Source organism: Bos mutus, chromosome 23 (assembly GCF_027580195.1).
Source record: "Bos mutus isolate GX-2022 chromosome 23, NWIPB_WYAK_1.1, whole genome shotgun sequence".
Lineage (NCBI taxonomy): Eukaryota > Metazoa > Chordata > Mammalia > Artiodactyla > Bovidae > Bos > Bos mutus.
In genome coordinates, this window is record NC_091639.1 from 33,631,560 (window position 1) to 33,655,298 (window position 23,739).

The 23,739-nt window shown below is 39.6% G+C and overlaps 1 protein-coding gene and 1 long non-coding RNA gene across 7 annotated transcripts in view; one reads left to right on the top strand and one right to left on the bottom strand.

The window, feature by feature from the left end:
• The window catches only part of UBR2 (ubiquitin protein ligase E3 component n-recognin 2), a 108,028-nt gene extending 103,047 nt beyond the window's left edge, over positions 1–4,981 (bottom strand). For 2 of the 6 annotated variants that reach the window (XM_070360744.1, XM_005900135.3), the window contains exon 1: positions 4,519–4,918. In XM_070360744.1, coding sequence (XP_070216845.1) covers positions 4,519–4,596 — 78 coding nt within the window. In that variant the 5' untranslated portion in view covers positions 4,597–4,918. Of the gene's footprint in view, positions 1–4,518 lie in introns of all 6 variants that reach the window. The other 4 variants (XM_070360743.1, XR_011462139.1, XM_005900136.3 and 1 more) reach the window with 4 other exon arrangements.
• Positions 4,982–5,078: 97 nt separating this feature from the next.
• The window catches only part of LOC138984897 (uncharacterized), a 39,531-nt gene continuing 20,870 nt past the window's right edge, over positions 5,079–23,739 (top strand). The window contains exon 1 of the long non-coding RNA XR_011462140.1: positions 5,079–5,174. This is a non-coding gene — a long non-coding RNA (uncharacterized lncRNA). The remainder of the gene's footprint in view (positions 5,175–23,739) is intronic.

Consider the following 23,739-nt stretch of genomic DNA (forward strand, 5'->3'; position numbering starts at 1 on the left):
AGAAGTCCTCCACAAGGGACGTGGAGAAACTGTCAACTCATTCCACTATAGTAAACATGTTATGACAATGCTTCTAGGCTCTCTCCTATTTTGAAAGCTAATTTTCAGCCTTGGGATGGAGAGCAAGTATAATAAACACAAAAATGAAAGAATCCCTTGGGGTTAGTTCTTTTAGCACAGTGAAAGTGAAAGTCGCTCAGTCATGTCTGAGTCTTTGGGACCCCATGGACTATACAGTCCCTGGAATTCTCCAGAATATTCTCCAGAATACTGGAGTGGGTAGCCTTTCCCTTCTCCAGGGGATCTTCCCAACCCAGGAATTGAACCCAGGTTTCCTACATTGCAGGCGGATTCTTCTCCAGGTAAGCCACAAGGGAAGCTTGTATCACAGTATCTAACTATAATGCTTGCCAAATTAAAGCTGTGTTCTTTAACCACATTTGGTTTTGCTTTTGAACAAGGATAATCAACATGTAAGTTAACTATAAAACAACAATCTAAAGCAACAATCACTAATGCTGAAACGGAGCTTTCAGGACTATATTAAGAAAAAATTAGAACCAAGAAAAATCTAACTTAAAAATAGGCAAAAGATCCGAATTGACACTTAAAAAAAATATAAACAAATACCCAAAAAGCTTATGAAAAGATGTTCAACATCATGAGTCACGAGGGAAACACAAATCAAAACTATGAAGAGATCCAACTTTACACCCAATAGAATGGCTATAATGAAAAAACAGACAACTAACAAGTGTTAACAAGGATGTGAAACCCACTGAAAACCGCATCTGCAGACAGGAAGGTAAAACGATGCAGTCATTTCTGCCTAGCAATTCCTGACCCAGCAATTCCTCTCCTGGGTATATGCCCAATAGAAACGAAAACATATGTTCCCACAAAAAAACTGTACACAAAAGTTCATACTAACACAATTCATAATCTCCCAAAAGTTGAACAACTCAAACAGCCATCAACTGATGAATGGATTAATAAAATATGGTATATCCACATAATGGACTATCATTTGGCAGTAAAAAGGAATGAAGTATTGAGGATACATGCTACAATAAGGACAAACCTTGAATACTTATGCTAAGCGGAAAGAAACCAGTCACAAAAGACAACATATTACATAACCCCATTTATATTAAATTTCCAGAAGAGACTAATCTATGGAAACAAAGAAACAGGTCAGCAGTGGCCTAGAGTCTGGGAGGTTAGGAGGAGTGTACAGCTAATGGATACAAGACTTCTTTTGGGAAGGTGATGAAAATGTTCTAAAACTGATTGTGGTGATGGCTGTACAACTCTGCATATACTAAAAACCACTGAACTGAACTGTAAGATATGTGAATTACATTGCAATATATAAAACTGCTGAAAATTTTAAGGTAAAAAGTAATCAATATAGATATAATACTCTACACAAAACTTCTGTAAGGAATACATAGTTCTTTCAGACTTGGGGAGAAACAATATATCCACTTCGGAGAAGGCAATGGCACCCCACTCCAGTACTTTTGCCTGGAAAATCCCATGGACGGAAGAGCCTGGTAGGCTGCAGTCCATGGGGTCGATACAGTCGGATACGACTGAGCAACTATCACTTTCACTTTTCACTTTCATGCATTGGAGAAGGAAATGGCAACCCACTCCAGTGTTCTTGCCTGGGGAATCCCAGGGACAGGGAAGCCTGGTGGGCTGCCGTCTATGGGGTCGCACAGAGTCGGACACGACTGAAGCGACTTAGCAGCAGCAGCAGCAAATCATCCACTTAAAGATATAATCCAATCTGTGGAGCATAAGATGTAGATAGACTCAAGAAGTGTTGCTGCTGCTGCTGCTGCTAAGTCGCTTCAGTCCTGTTCGACTGTGTGCGACCCCACAGACGGCAGCCCACCTGGCTCCCCCGTCCCTGGGATTCTCCAGGCAAGAACACTGGAGTGGGTTGCCACTTCCTTCTCCAATGCGCAAAAGTGGAAAGTGAAAGTGATAGTCACTCAGTCGTGTCCGACTCTTAGCGACCCCATGGACTTCAGCCTACCAGGCTCCTCCATCCATGGGATTCTCCAGGCAAGAGTACTGGAGTGGGGTGCCATTGGGGAGTCATATATACTTGCACAACCGGGAGTTGGTGACGGAAAGGGAAGCCTGGTATGCTGCAGTCCACAGGGTCGCAGAGTCAGACACGACTGAGCAACTGAACTGAACTGAACATACTTGCAGAATCAACTCTACCAAAGGAAAGAGAAAACTAGAACACAGGGCCAGTCACTTTACTATCCTAAACTTGAAAGTACTGGAGTACTTTCATACTTCCGTGACGCATTCTAGTAAAGAATAGATGGGGTCACAAATGGTCCTTCCTCCTCATTCAAATAAGAAAAGCCAGTGTGTAAATACAGTGTGGGAAAGATGACACCAGTGCTTATTAAGTAATTTGAGACGGATGTGATCCCAACCAGTTACCAGTTACAGAGGTCTAAAGGCTGCAGTAACTGTTTATTACTTGTTTATTCTCTCTAAAGTTTATTTTAACCTGAGAAAACTTTATTCATTTTAATTTGTGACAAAGGCTGGGCTGGAGCCGAAGCTGGAAGAATACTAAGGCATTATGCTGTTTTAACCAAATACAGACAATCAATGCTTCACAAAGTACGGGCAAATTATACTGCTTGAAGAATCCTGTATTTTACTACTAGCCTGAATCTTTAAGAAATTTTGTTGGCCTTCAGACTAAATTTTTTTCCATCTTATTATTCAGAAATCCATTTAAAAGGAAACAGAGCAAAACTAAAATGTAGCTCAGACTCTGATCTTCACAAACTCCAAGTCCAGAGTACTAAACTTTGATTGCATTTCCCTTAATCTCCCCCACTACATCTGACTGAGAATTTCACTATGCAGGGACTAGGAGCACTGGTCTCTAGCATTGGTTTTATAACTGTTTACTCAGGAAATCTCAACAAATTTGAGAAGCTCTCTCTAAATAACTTGCACTTTTATTTAAAATTTTATTTCATATTGGAGTCTAGTTGATTACCAATGTTGTGTTAGTTTCAGGGGTACAACAGCTTGCACTTTTAGAACTAGGAAAATAGAGTACATAGCCTGTACCACTGGGTCACGGGCAAAACTCGGTGGAGTAAAAAAGAAAACGTCAGGTAAATAACAGGACAGATATCAACATGGATACTGACAGGACGACGTGGATAGGGAACAGCTGTTATCATCATTTTACTATTTACTTCAAACACAGCTTTCTTTTTTTTTTTTTCCCAAATCTCTCGATAAATGAAAGGCAGATGGGGAAAATCCTTGGGTTGTTGCAATATTAAGCAGAAAGTAAATGAAAACTGAACTAAACAAGTTGGTTTAAAAACAAAGACGTATCGTTCAACAACGTGTTTCTTGAAACTTTTCACCTCTACTGACATTTACTTCCCCTATGATCTAGTGCCCTCATCAATTCGCCCAAAATAACTCCTTACTAACCAACAGCCCCATAGTGCCCTACTACAATTTTGTTCCTAACATTCAGATTGTTGACTTGTGCTCAAAGGTCACTTCCTCCCTATTAGTTTTTTTAAATCAGAAGCACGAAAGGTGGGGCCTAAGCTGTTTTGGTCCATTCATAATCATTCTGGGCAATCTGTTCTAATGGGTGTTCCCTGTCCTTCTGGAGGAAAGATACCATCGAGTTTTTTAAATTGTTTTATAACTCTGCTACTTATATGAGCATATTCATACTACGGGTTCAGCACAAGACTGGCTTTGAATGCTTTAAGTTTGGGGCATTAACTGCTCTCACCATGCTGTGGCCACATTATTAGCTTCCATTTACTGACAGCCGCTCTCTCAAAGTTATATAACGTTTGTTCTCCGTCCAACTACCCCCAACTCCTAGACGAATTATTGTTTTAATCTCCCAGTCTCAACGACCACTTTCTCACACTCCATAAATGTGTCAAGACACTAACTCTTCGCACGTTCACTAACGTCGACTGACCAAACCAGGGCAAAAAAGGAATGAAAAGGAGGGGTAAAGACGGAGAACAGTGTTGCTGGCATCTTTGGATGCCAAGGCCGGTGCCAGAAACAAAGTAAAGGCGGCAGGTTTCAAATGAGGAGGCAAGGCTCCGCTTATCTCCCTAAAAGGAATCAGGAAGACAAAGTATCCAAAAAACCAGGAAGCAGAGTTGGCACAGAGGGCAAAGGCCCTGTGCTGGGGGACTTACTGGGAGTGAGGGGGAAAGAAGGACTAACGGAAGAGCGAAAGGGAACGCGAGGGTGGCTGGTGCACCCAGCAGCGCTGCCGGCTCCTTGTGGATAAAGAGGGACGGAGAGGGGCAGGATCCGGGGCCTCCCCGGGCCATTACCTACACGGCGAGGCCCCGCGCGCCGGGTCGTCACCCCAAGTCAGGGCCCGCCACCCAGGGATTCCCAGGAGTCGGTTCCTCCCCCGGGGCGCGGCCTGCCACGGCCGGACATCCTAGCCCCGGTCCAGGCACTCACCCCCGCGGTCTCCTCAGCTGAACATTCCAGCAAACTCCGGTCGAGGGCCTGCACCTCAGGCTCCAGCTCCGACGCCATTTTCCCTCCTTCGCCTCCCCAGCGCTGACGCCGCTACTGCCGCCCCGAGGGCAGCGGCCTCGCCACGGCCCGGGGCGGTGAGGTGGGGTGCAAAGTCACCACCCTGCCTGGGGCGGTCGGTCTTGAGCAGGAGTTCAGGTGGCTGCGGGTGGAGAAGACGAAGAGGAGGGCGAGGTGAGCCGGGCAGAAGGGACAGCGTCTCCTGCGCTCCCTCCCGGGCTCTGCGCCCAAGAGTCAAGTCACCGCCTCGTCCCTGCCTCGGGGAAGGACACAGAAAACATCGGACCTGGCACTCTAGCCCGTTTCTACAGCGTCCGGCACCGTGAAAGGGGCAATAACACCCCAAAGAGGAAGCAGAGCACTCTGGGAGTTGTAGTCGTCCTCCGTAAGGCCAGGGAAAAGGTGGAACCCTTACAAGGAACCCATCCTCCCACCCAGGATGGCATTGTGGGAGTTGTAGTCCCTTCGTCTCCTAAGAGCTTGGAGAAATGGCAGATGAGCGGGCGGGGCTTTTCTGCACAGCTAGAATCGTGGGAAGAGACCACCTGGGAAGAGGCAGAAGCGCGAGATACTGTGTGGTACTGTAGCTTTATCCCTCAACACCGTTTGTTCATTTTTGTATCCCAGAGCTTAGAACGGTGCCTGGCACGTGGTAGAACTCAAATGCTTTTCAAAGCCTGGAGTGGGTACGAACTCAAATACTTGTCAAACGAATAAACGTTCCTATAGTTACATTTCTATAGTGTTTATGGCCCTGTCATCCATCAACACTGGTAACGAAGGTGTACATCCCCCAGGATTTTGAAGGTTTTTAAAACATGTTAAACTGGTGTGAAAGGAAACATTTCAAGTGATTTAGTTATGACCAATTATTAAAATTTATTACAAATCTTGTTGCAAAGGAGGAGTCTACTGAGCCAATTCAAAGATTTACTCTTGATCGGGACGTTTTATAGAAATAGATAATCATTGTTAGGTTGGACACAAAAGGAAATTATGTTTCGGTAGAGGTGATTAGACTCTTGACTGACAGGTGGGTGGGTTTCTTAGAACAAGTCTTCAGTTCCTTTAGAGTTTGTCAGAAAATTGCTTAACACATTGTATTAGGTATGAGCTTTATTCCCACAAAGAAATTGTGAATTACATTAGGCAAAAAAAGTTCTGATGGAATCCAGGTTTGGGAAATTTTTTTTTTGCTGGGTGTTAGTGTTGTTGACAAAACTATAATATTACCCAAGTTTTTTCTTTTAAAGAAATAAAAATTAAAAAAAAAAAAAAAAAATTACTCATAATCCCACAGTCCAAATAAGCTTTGTTATCGCTTTAAAAAATGAAACTAATATATGTATAAGTTAGAACTTCAAACTTAATGGAAATATTTTTAAAGGGAAAAATGATAACTATGCCTCTTACCCAAAGTCCTTCTCCACAAAGAAAAGCATTTTTAATACTTTCTTATGATTCTATCCAGAAAAAAAAAAGTATGCATATATACATAAATACCTAGAATGAGAGATCTTGAAAGGGTCTTTTATATATACATATATGTTACTTTCTTCTTTGCTCAACCTCCTTGCCCTGATGGGCTCCCTAACCAGAGACAACCTGGAGGAAGCCTGGGAGTCTTATAACCCAGAGGCAAAGATAATGCCTTTTTAAGAGTCCTAATGTAGAGTTAAAGCCGTTAAAATGCATTTTAAAGAAACTTTATTATTTTTAATTTTTGGATTAATTTTAATATTCTTTTCCCCTAAATTCTTGAGTTGGATATTTCTATTAACCGTTCTTTTTCAAAATGTACATCTAAAGCTGTGGTTTTCAAACTTGAGTATATGCATCAGAATTACCTAGAGGTCTTGATAAAATACAGACTTCTGGATCCCACTTTCAGAATTTCTGATTCAATAGGTTTTGGATGGAGTCTGAAAATTGTATTTCCGTCAGGTTCCTGGGTCAATCTGTGGGCTTGGGGACTAACTTCAAGAATCACAGATTTATTAATGCAATGCATTTCCATTATATACTGCTTTAATTATGTTACACAAATTTTGATATATAATATTTTATCATTATTAGTATGATTTAAAATTTTCTAGTGTGTATGACCTTGTGATCTTTTTTCTTTTTCATATCCATGACTCATTTATTTTGTAACTGGAAGTTTATACATCTTAATCTCGCTCACTTTTTTCTTTCTTCCCTCCACCTGCTGCCCTCTGGCAACCACCTGCTTGTTCTCTGTACATATAGCACTGTTTCTGTTTTGTTATATTTGTTCATTTGTTTTGAATTTTAGATTCCACATATAAGTGAAATCATACAGTATTTGTTTTATTGTCTAATATATTTTTCTTAGCATAATACCTTCTAGGTCCACCCATATTGTCACAAATGGCAAGATTCCATTCTTTTTTGTGGCTGAGTAATATTCCATTGTGTGTATGTACCAAACCTTCTTTATCTATTCATCTATTGATGGGTCCCTAGGTTGCTTCCGAATCTTGGCTATTGTAAACAATACTGCAACAAACATAGGAGTGCATATATATTTTCTAATTAGTGTTTTTATCTTCTGCAGATAAATATGGAGAAGTGGAATTTCTGAATCATATAGTAGTTCTATTTTTGACTTTTTGGAGAATCTCTGTACTGTTTTCCACAGTGACTGCACCAATTTACATTCCCACCAAGAGTGCATGAGGGTTCCCTTTCTCCACATCCTGCTATTTACTGTCTTTTTGATAATAGCCATTCTGACAGGTGAAAGAGGATACTTGTGCTTTTGGTTTGCATTTCCCTGATGCAGATGTTCCCAACCTCTGGGATCTAACGCCTAATGATCTAAGGTGGAACTGAGGTAATAATAAAAAAAAATAAAGTGTACAAGAAACATAATGCTCTTGAATCATTCTGATACCATTCCCCACCCCTCCCTGCAGGTCTGTGGGAAAATTGTCTTCTATGAAATCGGTCCCTGGTGCCAAAAAGGTAGGAGACTGCTGTCCCAATGAATAGTCATGCTAAGCATCTTTTCATGTCCCTGTTAGCCATCTGTATGTCTTCTTTGGAAAAACGTCTGTGGAGATCCTCTGCTCATTTTTTTAATCAGGTTGTTTGCTTTTTTTACTTTTATCTTTTTATTTTTAAATTAAAAAAAAATTTTTTTTTCTTTAGGTCTGCACCATGCAACATGTGGGGTTCTAGTTCCCCAGCCAGGGAATCTAACCTGTACCCTCTGCAGTGAAAGCATGCAGACTTAACCTCTGGACTGTGAGGAAAGTCCAGGTTGTTTGTTTTTTAAATATTGAGTTGTATAAGTTCTTATCATATTTTAGATATTAAACCCTTATCAGATATATCATTAGCAAATATTTTCTCCCATTTAGTAGGTGGTCTTTTCATTTTGTTGATAGTGTCCTTTGCTGATCAAAAGCTTTTTAGTTTAATGTAGCATAGCAACCCCCGGAGAAGGCAATGGCACCCCACTCCAGTACTCTTGCCTGGAAAATCCATGGATGGTGGAGCCTGGTGGGCTTCAGTCCATGGGGTCACTAAGAGTCGGACACAGCTAAGTGACTTCACTTTCACTTTTCACTTTTATGCATTGGAGAAGGAAATGGCAACCCACTCCAGTGTTCTTGCCTGGAGAATCCCAGGGACGGGGAAGCCTGGTGGGCTGCCGTCTATGGGGTTGCACAGAGTCGGACACAACTGAAGCGACTTAGCAGCAGCAGCAGCATGGCAACCCACTCCAGAATTCTTGCCTGGAGAATCCCCATGGACACAGGAGTCTAGCAGGCTACAGTTCATGGGGTCACAAAGAGTCAGACACGACTGAGCAACTAAGCACAGTGCAGAGTCCAACTTGTTTACTTTTGCTTTTGTTTGTCTTGCCTAAGGGGACATAAGCAAAAAATATTACTGAGATCAGTGTCAAAGAGCTTACTGCCTATGTTTTCTTCCAGAAGTTTTATGGTTTCATATGGTTTCAACTGTTAACATCTTTAATCCATTTTGAGTTTATTTTTGTACATGGTGTGAGAGGGTAGTCCAGTCTGATTCTTTCGTACATACCTGTCTAGTTTTTCCAACACCATGTATTTAAGAGGCTGTCTTTTCCTTATTGTATATTGTTGCCTCTTTTGTCACAGATTAACTGCCCATATAATGTGGGTTCATTTCTGGGCTGTCTGTTCTGTTCCATTGATCTATGTGTCAATTTTTGTGCCAGTACCATACTGGTTTGATAATTAAGTTTGAAATCGGGAAGCATGATAACTCCAGCTTTGTTCTTCTCTCTCAAGATTGTTTTGTCTATGTGTCTATGGAAAAAACTTCTGTTTCCGTACAAATTTAGAATTATGTGTTCTAGTTTTGTGAAAAATGTCACTGGTATTTTAATAAGGATTGCACTGAATCTGTTGATTGGCTTGGGTATGGTATGGTCCTTTAACAAAATTAATTCTTTCAATCTGTGAACACAGTGTATCTTTCCATCTGTGTCATCTTTAATTTCTTTCACGTGTTTTACAGTTTTCTAAGTACAGATCTTTTACCTCCTTAGTTAGATTCATTCCTAGATAGTTTATTCTTTTTGTCAGGATTATAACTGGGATTGTTTCTTAATTTCTCTTCTGATAATTCACTGCTAGTATATAGAAATGCAACAGATTTCTATATATTAATTTTGTATCATGCAGCTTTTCTGAATTCATTGATTAGTTTTATTAGTTTTTTGGTGGCATCTTTAAGATTTTATATGTATCATGCCATCTGCAAACAGTGACGGTTTTAATTCTTCCTTTTTAGTTTGTCTTCCTCTTATTTCTTTTTCTTGTCTGATTGCTGTGGCTAGGACTTCTAATACTATGTTGAATAAAAATGGTGAAAGTAGGCATTCTTGTCTTGTTCCTAATCTTAGACAAAATTCCTTCAGCTTTTCACCATTGAGTATGATGTTAGCTAAGGGCTTGAACTATCTGGCCTTTGTTATGTTGAGGTATATTCTCTCTATACCCACTTTCTGGATAGTTTTTACCATAAATGGATGTTGAACTTTGACAAAGTTCTTCGGCAACTATTTAGATGATCATATGGTTTTTATTCTTCAATTGGTTAATGTGGTGTATCACATCGATTTGCAGGTGTTGAACCAGCCTTGTATCACTGGGATAAATCCCACTTGATCATGGTCCTTTTAATGTATTGTTTAATTTGGTTTGTTAATATTCTGTTGAGTATTTTTCCATCTCTGTTCAGTGATGTTGGCCTGTAATTTTCTTTTTTGTGTGATAGCTTTGTCTGCTTTTGGTATCAGGGGGATGCTGGCCTCATAGAATGAGTTCAGAAGCCCTTGCTGCTGCTGCTGCTGCTAAGTTGCTTTAGTCGTGTCCAACTCTGTGCGACCCCATAGATGGCAGCCTACCAGGCTCTCCTGTCCCTGGGATTCTCCAGGCAAGAACACTGGAGTGGGTTGCCATTTCCTTCTCCAATGCATGCTAGTGAAAAGTGAAAGTGAAGTAGCTCAGTTGTGTCCGACTCTCAGCGACCCCGTGGACTACAGCCCACCAGGCTCCTCTGTCCATGGGATTTTCCAGGCACTAGTACTGGAGTGGGGTACCATTGCCTTCAGAAGCCCTTATTCCTCTAATTTTTTGGAATGGTTAGAGAAGGATACATGCTAACTCTTCTATAAATTTTTATATAATTCACCTGTAAAGCCATCTAGTCCTAGATCTTTGTTTATTAGTAGTTTTTTAAAAGATTCTTATTTTATATTGGAGTGTAGTTGATTAACAATGTTTTGTTAGTTTCAGGTGTACAGTAGAGTATTTCACTTAAACATATACATGTATCTATTCTTTTTCAAATTCTTTTTGTTGGGAGTTTGTTTTATTAGATTCAATTTCATTACTGTTCAGATTTTCTGTTTCTTCCTGTTTCAGTTTAGGACATTGTACATTTCTAGTAATTTGTCCATTTCTTCTAGGTTGTCCATTTTATTGGCATATAGTTTTTCATATAGTTTCTTTTTTTTTTTTATTCCTTTATTTCTCATGTGTTTCTTATGATCCTTTGTATTTCTATGGTGTTTTGGTTTAGCTTCTTTTTCATTTCTGATTTTATTCATTTGGTCCCTCTCCCTTTTTCTCTTGATGAGTCTAGCTAATTTTGGTTATCTTTTCAAAGAACCAACCTTTAGCTTCATTGATCTTTTCTGTTGGGCTTTTAAAGTCTCTATTTAATTTATTTCTGCTGTGGTCTTAATGATTTCCTTCCTTCTACTAACTCTGGGTTTGGTTTATTCTTTATATAGTTCCTTTAGGTGTAAGGTTAGGTTGTTTATTCAATATTTTTCTTGTTGAGGTAAGCTTGTATCACTATAAACTTTCCTTTTAAAATTCCTTTTGCTGCATCACATAATTTTCTTGTAAGTTTTAAAAAATATTTATGTATTGGCTGCAATATTTCAATATTTGGCTGCATTGGGTCTTAGTTGCAGCATGTGAGATCTTTAGCTGTGGTATGTGGGATGTAGTTCCCTGACCAGGGATTGAATGTGGGTCCCCTGCGCTGGGAACATGGAGTGTTAGCCGCTAGACCACCAAGGAAGTCCCATCACGTAGGTTTTTGATTGTCATGTTTTCATTTTCATTTGTCTTTAGGTGCTTTTAAATTTCCTCTTTGATTTCTTCAGTGATCCATTGATTGTTAGCATATTGTTAGCCTCCAGATTTCTGTGTTTTTTGCAGTTTTTTTTTTCCTTATAGTTGATTTCTAGTCTTGTAGTGTTGTGGTGAGAAAAGATGCTTGATATGATTTCAGTTTTCTTAAATTTATTGAGGCTCATTTTTTGGTCTACCATGTGATTTATCCTGGAGAATATTTCATGTGCACGTGAAAAGAATGTGTATTCTGCAGCTTTTGGATGATTTGTTCTCTATTATCAGTGAAGTCTATTTGGTGTAATGTGTCATTTAAGGCTAGTGTTACCTTATGGATTTTCTGTCTGAATTATCTGTCCATTCATGTAAGTGGGGTGTTGAAGTCCCCTACTATTGTTATTGTCAGTTTCTCCCTTTATATCTATTAATATTTACTTCATGTATTTATGTGCTCCTTTGTTGGGTACATATGTATTTATAATTGTTGTATCTTTTTCTTGGATTGATCCCTTGATCACTATTTAATGTCCTTCTTTGTCTCTTATAAGTCTTTATTTTAAAGTCTACTTTGTCTGTTGTAAGTAATGCTACCCTAGCTTTCTTTTGATTTCCATTTGCATGGAATCACTTTTTCCATTGTTTCACTTTCAGTCTGTGTGCCTCTTTAGATCTGAAATGAGTCTCTGGTCAGCAGCATATAGATGGGTCTTATTTACATATCCATTCAGCCATTCTGTGTCTTTTGGTTGGAACATAGTCCATTTACATGTAAAGTAATTATTGATAGGTATGTACTAATTGTGGGGTTGTTCTGTAGTTTTGCTTTTTTTTTGGTTGTTCTTTTCTTCCTGTTTTGGTCTCTTCCCTTGTGATTTGATGACTATCTTTAGTGCTATGTTTGGATTCCTTTCTCTTTTTCATCTGTGTATGTATTATAAATTATTGGTTGGTGTTTACTGTGAGGTTTACATATAGAAATCTATATGTGATTATTTTAAGTTGCTGATCTATAAAGTTCAAATGCATTTTTAAGAATTCTGCTAATTGGGACTTCCCTGGCAGTCTGGTGGTTAAAACTCTGTGCTTCCAATGCAAGGGGCACAGGTTCAATCCCTGGTCAAGGAACTAAGATCCCACATGCCATGTAGCCAATAAATACATACTTAAAAAAAAAAAAAAAGAATCCTGCTAATTATACTCTTCCCTACTATGTTTACTGTTTTGACATCATATTTTATATTTTTTTGTTTTCTGTGCCCTTTTATTACTTAGTATGGATATAGATGATTTTACTACTTTTATCTTTTAACCTTCTACTAGCTTAATACATGGTTGATTTTGTATCTTTGCTGTATGTTTGCCTTTACTAATGAAATTTCTCCTTTTGTAATTTTCATATTTCTAGTTGTAGCCTTTCCTTTTTCACTTTGAGAAGTCCCTTTAACATTTCTTATAAAGCTGGTTTGGTGGTGTAGAACTCTTAGCTTTTGTTTGTCTGTAAAACTTTTGATCTCTCCATCTAATCCAAATGAACCTTGCTGCATAGAATGTTACTGGTTGTAGGTCTTTCCTCTTTAATCACTTAAAATATATCATGTCACTCTCTTTTGGCCTTCAGAGTTTCTGCTGAAAAGTCAGCTGATAGCCTTTGGGAGTCTCTGTGACTCCTGAACCTGGATGTCTTTTTTCATTCCCAGGTTAGGTAAGTTTTCAGGTATTATGTCTTCAAATATCCTTTCTGTCCTTTTTTCTGTTTTCATTTTGGAACCCTTATAATATGAATGTTAGTATCCTTGATGCTGTCCCAGAGGTCTCTTAAACTGTCCTCATTTCTTTGTATTCTTTTTGTATTGAGGTTCTCCTATATTAGGTGCATATATATTATAATTGTTATATCTTCTTCTTGGATTGATCCTTTGGTCATTATGCAGTGTCCATCATTGTCTCTTGTAATGGTATTTATTTTAAAGTCTATTTTATCTGATATAAGTATTGCTACTCCTGCTTTCTTTTGATTTCCATTTGCATAGAATATCTTTTTCCGGCCCCTCACTTTGAGTTTGTATGTGTCACTGGGTCTGAAGTGAGTCTCTTGTAGACAGCATATATAGGGGTCTTGTTTTTGTATCCATTCAGCCAGTCTGTGTCTTTTGGCTTGAGTATTTAGTCCATTTACATTTAAGGTAATTATTGATATATATGATCCTGTTACCATTTACTTTATTGATTTGGGTTTGTTTTTGTAGGCTTTTTCTTTCTCTAGTGTTTCCTGTCTAGAAAAGTTCCTTCAGCATTTGTTATAAAGCTAGTTTGGCAGTGCTGAATTGTCTTAACTTTTGTTTGTCTGTAATGCTTTTGATTTCTCCTTTGAATCTGAATGAGATATTTGATGGATAAAGTAATCTTGGTTGTGGGTTTTTTTTTCCTTTCGTCGCTTTAAATTTATTCTGCCACTCCCTTCTGACCTGCAGAGTTTCTGTTGGAAGATTGGCTGTTAGCCTTTTGGGGATTCCCTTGTATGTTATTTGTTGTTTTTCCTTTGCTGCTTTTCATATTTGTTCTATGTGTTTAACTTTTGTTAGTTTGATTAATATGTGTCTTGGCATGTTTCTCCTTGGGTGTATCCTGTATGGCACTCTCTGAGCTTCCTGAACTTGGGTGGCTACTTCCTTTTCCATGTTAGGGAGGTTTTCGACTATACATCTTCTCAAATATTTTTCTCATACCCTTTCTTGTTCTCTTCTTCTTCTGGGACCCTTATAATTTGAATGTTAGCATGCTTGATGCTGTCCCAGAGGTCTCTTAAACTGTCTTCATTTCTTTGTATTCCTTTTGTTGTTGTGATTTCTTCTATTCCGTCATCCAGCTCACCAATCTGTTCTTGTGTATCATCTAATCTACTAAAAATTGCCTTCTAGTGTATTTTTCATTTCAGTTATGGTATTCTTTATATCTGGTTCTTCTTTATATTTTTCTAATTTTTTGTTGATAATGTCTAACTTCTCACTCTGTTCATCTAATTTTCCTCCTGAGTTATTTGAACGTCTTTATGACCATTACCTTATACTCTTTATTGAGTAGGTTGTTTATCTCCACTTAGTTCTTCTGGGTTTTATCTTGTTCTTAGTTTGGAACATATTCCTCTATTATCTCATTTTGCCTACTTTGCTGTTTTTATTTCTATGTATTTGGTAAGTATTTACATTTCCTGACCTTGGAGAAGTGGCCTTTTGTAGGAGGCATCCTATGCATCCCAGCAGTATGCTTTCCCCCTGGCCACTAGAGCTTTATGCCTTAGGAGTACCCCCTATGTGGGCTGCAGGGGCCCTTCTGTTGTGTGAGACTGATCGCTGTGGGTGGTCTGATAGGTGTGGCTGTCCTCTTGCCCAGTTGGTTGCCAAACTGCACTGTGTGGAGGCTGCCAGCCACTAGAGGGTGGGGCTGGGTCATGAGGCAGCTGGCTGTGGAAGCCCATGGCTTTCCAGGCCTAGTACTGGCACACTGGTGAGAGGTTATGGGGCAGAGGGTCCTGGATCTTGTATTAGCCTGCGGATTGGTGGGGCTGGGGCCCAGGGGCATCCCAGGGCTGGAATCAGCCTGCTGGCGGGTAGACTTGTGTTCCCCATTCCCAGCTAGCTGCTCAGCTAGATGTCTCAGCACTAATGCCACGGGGGCCATGTTCCAGTTCTAATAGGTTAGAGGGAGGATTCCAAAATGGCCCTCACCAGCACCAGGGTCCTCATAGAATGAGCACCCCAAAAGAGCTGCCACCAGTGTCTGTGTCCCCAGGGTGAGCTCCAGTTGCTTCCTGCCTCTCTAGGACATTCTCCAAGATCAGCAGGTGGATCTGACCCAGGCTTCTTTCAAATTACTGCTTCTGCTCTGGGGCCCAGAGCATGTGAAATTTTGTGTACACCCTTTAGGAGTGGAGTTTCTATTTCCCACAGACCTCTAGTTCTCCTGAAAGTAAGCCCTGCTTGCCTTCAAAGCAGAGTGTTCTAGGAGCTCATCTTCCTGGTGCAGGACCACTGCGGGAGCAATGTAGGTCTTGGAACTCTTGCTTTTTGGGGAAAACCTCTACAGTGTTGTTATCGTCCCATTTGTGGGTCACCCACTCAGGGGATGGGTGTTGACTATATAACACCCCTTCTACCTGTCTTCTTGTGGTTCTTTCTTTACATCTTTAGTTATAGAAGATTTTTTCCATTAGTCTTCTGGCCTTTTTCATCAATAGTTGCTTTTTTTCCCCCAAATTTTGGTGTGCCCATGGGAGGAGGTAAACTTAGATTTTTCCTCCTCTGCCATCTCGGCCACTTCTGGCATTGTTATCCTTTGTTACTGGTTTCTCATTGTACTGTATTGTGGGCAGAGAAAATGGTTTATATGATATAGATCTTTGGTATTTGATGACATTTGCCTTGTGGACTAGGGTATATGATCAAGGAATCACTCCAAAGCCATTATTTCTTCAAATATTACCTTTCTTGCATTCTCTCTATTTCTTCTTTGTGGAACTTCTGTTTGACTTCCTTTTGTATTTTCCAGGACTTTCGATCTCTTTTTCATTTTCCCATATTTTTAACTTTGTTCCATTCTGGTTATATATCTTCTAGCATACAAATTCTCTCTTCATCTGTGACTAATCTGATATTAACTATCTATTTAGTTTTTATTTTCAATGACTTCATTTCTCATTTCTAGAAATTACATTTAATTCACTTTCAGAAAGTCCTGTTCTTTTATAATGCCTTATTTACTTATGGTACTAAATCTTTCTTTGATATCTTTCATACTTATGAAAATGCTTATTCAGTAGTGTTCTGTAGCTGTTGTACTTATAAAGGACGTGGGAGCTGAATCTTAGCTTGTGTGTCTGTGCAGATCCTCGTTTAAGTGATTGCTCCTTTGTGCTTTGTGATTATCAAATTTGAGATGATTTCCACTTAGCATTGGCTATGGGAATCTCAGCAGGCCTGTATTTAGAGCATGACCTTCAAAACAGTTTTCCATTTGCTTCTACAAGGCCAGATTTTCTAGGAACATCATATACTCAGAGCCAGGCACACTAGGATCAATTTTTATGTCAGTCTCTTGGCTTGGGGATTCCCTAATAGTATTAATTGAATTGTGTGACATTGTCCCTGTTTATAAATTCTTAAGGGAGAGTTCTTTTCCCTACTCAGAGTCTAGTCTAAAAGCTTCTTTGTTATTTTCCTCTGCCAGTCGACGAGTTTTTTCTTAATCTATCCTTTCACTGATATTCCATTCCTTTGAAAGCTCTGGCTTTATGTGGGAATCTCAGTTTCAATTTATGTTCCTTGACCCAGAGTCTTATCTTCTGTTCCCAGTTGGTCATTAAACACTAAGCTCCAATTTTCAGTTACACATGGCATATTGAATACCTCATGACAGTAAAGGGGGGTGGGGAGAAAGATAGGGTAGGTATGGAGATGATAGCACCAAACTTTTGGAAGGTGGAAAGCAAATGGATGAGAAGTAACTGACTTTGCTGTCAGTGAATGCTGAAACCTGGGCTTCCCTGGTAGCTCAGCTGGTAAAGAATCCGCCTGCAATACAGGAGATCCCAGTTTGATTCCTGGGTTGGGAAGATCTGCTGGAGAAGGGATTGGCTACCCACTCCAGTAGTCTGGCCTGGAGAATTCCATGGACTGTATAGTCCATGGGGTCGCAAAGAGTTGAACACTTCTGAGTGACTTTCACTTTCAAGCCAGTAGTAAAGCAGTACAGACTCATGCTAATTCATATCCAGAGCTCTGAAAGTTTTAGAAAAATAAAGCACCATGCTACTGTGAAGGTGAGTGAAAATGATAACAAGAAGTTAGATCACCTCATCTCCCACCCTGGGAGAAGACTAAAGGTTTATCTTCTAGAGAGGCTGCACTTGAGGGCCTTTGGACTGAGGGACTTAAGGCAGAACTAAGAACAGGGACACTGTAATGAATACTAGGGCCCTAATTCAAAGTTGATACACTGAATAGGTTCACCCCAAATGCATTTCACCCCCTTGGCTCTAAGCATACCAGTGTCTGGCTTATATGTCTCAGGCAGAAGTTTGAGAGAGTCTTCTCTAGAGAGACAAAACAGCGTAAAAGAAAATCTGTCAGAGGCATGAAACTCTAAATTAGACTGTTTGGGCTGCCATACCAGAATACTGCAGACTGGGTGACTTAAAGCTAACTTTATCAAAGTTCGGAGTGCCGAAGTCTAAGATCAAAGAACTAGCTGTGTTGGTTTCTGGTGGGGGCTCTCTTCTTGGCTTGCAGATGGCTACCCTCTCATTGCATCCTCCCACAGCCTTTCCTCTGTGTGTGTGGAGAAAAAGAGGTCTCTGATGTCTCTTCCCAGTGGGAGGGTAGCTGTTACATAGGTTGGTTAGCGAAACATAGCTGGGAAGGGAGAATTGTGCCGAGCCCTGAGTGAAAAGAAAGAGGGAGTCACGAGAGCATTGTAAACAAAGGAAACAGCAATGAGAAGGCCCTGAGGCTAAAACAGACGTGGAATGAATCAAGAACATTAAGAAAGCTGTGGCTTTGTGGCAAAAAGTTTTCAGATAAACTAATAAATACTAGGCTTCCCAAGTGGCGCTAGTGGTAAAGAATCTGCCTCCAGTGCAGGTAGACATAAGAGACCCAGGTTCGATCCCTGGGTCAGGAAGTTCCTCTGAAGAAGGAAATAGCAATCCACTCCAGTATTCTTGCCTGGAGAATTCCACAAACAGAGGAGCCTGGCGGGCTGCAGTCCATAGGGTCACACAGAGTCAGACATAACTAGAACGACTTAGCACGCACATATGCTCACTAGTAATAGAACCATTCTATTTTTCCTATTCTTTACTAAAACCTTTTCAAGATAGATGCTACTATTTTTAGTTAAGATATGATGAAACTGAGCTTCATGAAGATAAAGTAACTTGCCCAAAGTCACTGTGGTAGGTTGAATCAGTTTTATGGCCCTTATTTTATGTATAAATAAATGTTTATTTGGGTGTGCCAGGTCTTAGTGGTGGCATGTGGGATCTTCCATCTTAGTTGCAGCATGCAAACTCTTAGTTGTATCCTGTGGGATCTAGTTCCTTGCCCAGGGATTTAACCCAGGCCCCCTGCACTGGGAACTTGGAGTCTTAGATTCTGAACTATCAGAGGAGTCCTTCCCTTACCATCTATAACAAGACTCAGGAATACTTTTATTTTCTTTGACAGGTGCAATATATTCTTTAAGGGATGTAAATTATTGTACTTGGTCATTATGGGAGGCCAAATGAAAGAAGGTAAAATAGTGTCTTTCTGGTTCTACACAGGCATTAGAAAACCAGTAACACCAAGGCCAAGGAGGACAAGGGCATAAGGCTGCCCCAGACATGGGTTCTGTTATATCAGCCTCTCAGAAACCACCATTCACAAGTTCAATTACTGCGGCAAACTCTGTGGGTCGGCTTTCCCAGACAGTGTCATCTCCAGATACGCTTTCATGCCCTCTAAAGTGTGGTCAGCTAAACACCACATTGTCTACACTCCTTTGCAACTAGAGTCCTGGAAACAAATTAGATTCCATCAATTGTATGTGCTCAGGTGAGAGTTAGAAGTTGCAAGTGCGCTGGAGACTATCTTGTTCCTGGCCGTTACTGACATCAAGCTTGGTCCTGGAGATGTGTATCTATTGGCTTTGTTTCTCTGCAGAACCCTGACTGATACGATTACTATTAGCAAATATCCATTTGCCTTGTTGTTGGGTTCATTTAATTAATTCTGTGTTTTTCCATCTTGTATTAAAGCTTTTTAATTAAAATTTTATTTTCTAATAGATAATATTGCCACTTGAACCTAGCCATTAAGTTCCCTCTCCTGGAGACAACTACTGTTTCCATTTCTCATGTGTCCTGCTAGAGAGTTTCTGTATATTGCCGGTGTATTTTTGTTTTCATGCCAGTGGTAGCATATATGCATATTTTCTGCATTTCACTTTTTCATTTAGGAGATTCCTTCATAGGCTATGTAGTATTCCAGTGACTATATGTTTCATTTACTTAACAATCCCTTATTAATGATGTTTAAATCATTTCTAGTCTTTTGTTCTTACAGACCATACGGCAATAAATGACCTTGTAAAAATGTTATTATGTACATGTAAGTGTGTCTGTGGGACAGATAAAGTCTTTAGAGTTAGAATCCCTAGACTACAGGGGATGAGAGTTTTTAATTTTTGTCAAAATTATACATGTGCAAATGTCAAAAATTTTACAGTTCTACAGAGTTCGTTTAAAAACAATGAAAAAAAGCAGAGCAGTCCCTAGTCCCTTTCCCCTATTTCTGTCTTCTCAGAGGAGTCAATCACTTTGAATTATTTTAGTTGCTGCCATATTTCAAAATAACTTCCTTGTATTACTTCTTGATTTTTTTCCATTTTAGGCATCATCTATGCACTTCCTGTTAGGAAAGAAGATTTCACGCTTTCATCCCCTGCCCCCACCTTCATATTCCTCTACCCTCCTAATGTAGTTATATTTGTCGTTTAGATAGACAAACTTTCAGAGTTTACATTATTAGGCTGATAGAAGTTTTTTTATTGCTGAGCCAACCAGTAAATTGTGATGACTTTTCTTTTCCTGAACAACTTTTTGTTTTCCATGGAGTTAATAATTGTCTTATTTTTCATTTTCATCATTTTCTGTGAGCACACCAAGATGTTCAAGCTACAGTTCTCTACCAATTGTCTAAGTCTCTCATTATACTGAGACACATCCAGTTACCTTTAAATTATATCTTGTAGAAATCTCTACTGGAGTGTTCCGACCTCCTCCAAAGTGGTAATGGCATGGGACTTCCCTGGTGGTCCAGTGGTTAAGGCTCTGCCTTCCAATGCAGAGGGGTGGGGCGGGGGGCAGGTGTGACACCTGGTCAGAGAGCTAAGATCCCATATGCCTTGTGGCCAAAAAAAAAAAAAAGAGAAACCCTGAATGGACTGGCTGTCCTGTTAGCCTAGAGCCAGCATGACACTATGAAGCTTAAGCTTCAAGAACCTTCATTTGCCTTAGCAACGATTTGAAAAGCGAGACATTTTAACTGTGTTTGGTTAAATACACTGTCTCTTTCCTATTCCTCTTTCCTTCTGTCACATTTGCTCTCACATTACAGTTTTGGGATCCAAGCAAGGGGAATTAGGTTGGAGATCCATTCAGCTTGTATTTAGTTGGATTATTTATGTAGTTTGTAGTCACATCTGTATAAAGTTCAGTTATTGTCATTCATCCTAGTAGGAATTGCTATAGGAATATTTGTGTGTGTGTGTGTGTGTGTGTGTGTGTGTGTGTGTGCTCAGTCACTCTATTGTGTCTTTACAACCCATAGACTGTAGCCCACCAGGCTCCTCTGTTAATGGGAGTTTCCAGGCAAGAATACTGGAGTGGGTTTCCATTTCCTCCTCCGGGGATCTTCCCCACCCAGGAATGGAACCCGCATCTCTTATATTTATCTGCATTGGCAGGCGGATTCTTCACCACTGCACCAACTCAGGAATATTCCTACCTTCTATTAATACTATGCTAATTCACCCTGGGTTGTAACACGAAGGTGCAGAGGTTATAACAAGATGTGAACATGTCCTGTGGTGCCTAATGACAGAAGTAGGTGACTAGGGGCAGAAAAACAAGGTCTGAATGTATGGAGCTGGAAGATAGTCTATGGAAAAGTTTTTTCCTTGTGTCAGCTGTAGGAAATTATAAGTGATGGATTCAGTTTCTAACATTTTAGTTTTTGCCTATCAAGAATAAACTGATTAATGCAACACATAGAATTATAAATGTACTGTACAATTTTTCTTTTTTGGTGTGAAACACCTAAATAGAATTTATCAGAATTCTGTTTAAGCCTGTAGCAGTATTATAAATAGTGCTATTTATTGTTTTATAAATTGTTTATAAATAAACAATTGTTTTATAAATAGCACTATTAAAACAACAAACAAAAGTTGCTTGTTTTGTATACATCTCTACGATTGATAATAAAAACAAATTTTGATTAATCATGCTGGAGAAAAGACTGAATTATCTCCACATTCTCTCTAGAGAAAAATATCACAAAATCTTTGTCATATGTAGAGATGACCAAAAAGTATACAGCATACACTTAAGAGTTTTACATTTCATTGTATGTAAATTTTACCTCAAATGAAAAAAGGGCAAGAATTGTAAAAAAAAAAAAAAAATTGATCTCCTATTTAGGGCATGCATGCTGAGGTTCCCTGGTGGCTCAGATGGTAAAGCATCTGCTTGCAATATGGGAGACCCGGGTTTGATCCCTGGGTTGGGAAGATCTGCTGGAGAAGGAAATGGCAACCCACTCCAGTATTCTTGCCTGGAGAATCCCACGGACGGAGGAGCATGGTAGGCTACAGTCCACGGGGTCGCAAAGAGTCGGACACGACTGAGCGACTTCACTTCACTTCATTGTGCTGAGGTAGATGGCAGGAAATGTACTAATATCTGCACATTGTTCCGTGTGATATGCATCAAAAAATAAGATGAATTGATGGACAGTTGGAGAATTGGATGGAGAAGGCAATGGCAACCCACTCCAGTACTCTTGCCTGGCAAATCCCATGGATGGAGGAGCCTGGTAGGCTGCAGTCCTTGGGGTCGCTAGGAGTCAGACACTACTGAGCGACTTAACTTTCACTTTTCACTTTCATGCATTGGAGAAGGAAATGGCAACCCACTCCAGTGTTCTTGCCTGGAGAATCCCAGAGACGGGGGAGCCTGGTGGCCTGCCGTCTATGGGGTCACACAGAGTCGGACACGACTGAAGTGACTTAGCAGTAGCAGTAGCAGCGGAGAATTGGATAGATTGACAGATCTTTGATAAATTAAGTATAGTAAAATGGTAACTGTAGAATTTAGGTGATAGGTATTGGTATTTATTGTAAAGGTTTTGTAACTTTTTCTATAGGCTTTAAATTTTTCATAAATTATTGGGAGAAAAATTATGCAGCTGAAAAATATAGAGTAAAGATATTAGAAACTTGAATCAAGTAGTTAACTCATAAAATAATATTCTATTTTTCTGAATTTTTGTGATGTTTGTGGTATTTGTCAGCTCTTTCAAATTTGTGGTTTGTTTTGCTTGCTCATTCTATCAATACATAAATATTCATTTATTCAAATATTCAAACATTCATTTTCATACCAACATTTGTATTTGTAATTTTGTATTTTACTTTCTTAAAGAGGATCCCCGAATTGTATAAGCTTCAGGCTCCATAAAGCCTGGATCCACCCCTGCCTGCTACATAGCCAACATTCTGAAATCTCTTTCCACATTCTCTTTGGAATCTCCAGTCTCCATTGTCCTTAAGATTCCCTTCATCCTCCTGGTGTTGCAGTTCCTGTGTCTTGGATTCTATGTCTTCTTATCTTCTTCATTCTTTGATTCACCTTCATTTTGATGAACCAGATATTCCAGTAGTTTCCAAAGAAAGGTTGCATGAGAAATACACTTTAGGGACCTTGTGATTGTCAAATTATCTTTATTCTGCTCTGCCACTTGATTGATAGTTTGCCTGAGTATAGAGTTAGAGGTTGGAAATAATTTTCCTCCAGAATTTTGAAGGCAGCTTCTAGTTGTCTTCTAACTTTTAGTATACCTATTGAGAAATCTAGACATTCTGATTTCTAATTCTTTATTTATGATCAGTTTTTCTATCTCTGAAAGTCTTGGAGAAGGCAATGGCAACCCACTCCAGTACTCTTGCCTGGCAAATCCCATGGACGGAGGAGCCTGGTAGGCTGCAGTCCATGGGGTCGCTAAGAGTCGGACACAACTGAAGCGACTTAGCAGAAGTAGCAGCAGCAAGTCTAAAGGATCTTCTTTTTATCCTTAGAAATTTCACAATGATATGACTCAGTGTGGGTCAATTTCTATTCACTGATGCTGAGCACTCAGAGGGCCCTTTCAGTGTGAAAACTCACGTCCTTACAGTCTGGGAAATTTTAAAGAATTAGTTTTTAAAGATAATGAGATAATGTTCTCTTCTATTTTTTTTCCCTCCTATACTTCCTGGGCTAGTCTTCTATTTCTTGTATCTTTTCTCTTATTTCTGTCTCTTTGCCTTTCTGCTTTTCTTTTTTTTGGCCGCACCACACAGCTTTTAGGATCAAAGTTCGCCAACCACGGATTGAACCTGGGCCCCAACAGTGAAAGTGCCAACTCCTAACCACTGAACCGCCAGAGAATTCCCTCTCTCTGGTTTTCTTTCTGGGAGATTTCCATTTAATCAATTTTTCTATTTTTTTACTTTATTTTTTAATTGGAAGAAGAGTACAATGTTGTATTGGTTATACAGTCACAGTTATACATATATCACTTCCCTCTTGAGCCTCCCTCTCCTCTTTTGATCAGTTTTTCATTTCTTCTTTCCATTTTTGGTTTCTCGGATTTCAATTTCATTCATTGACTCCTTTAAATAA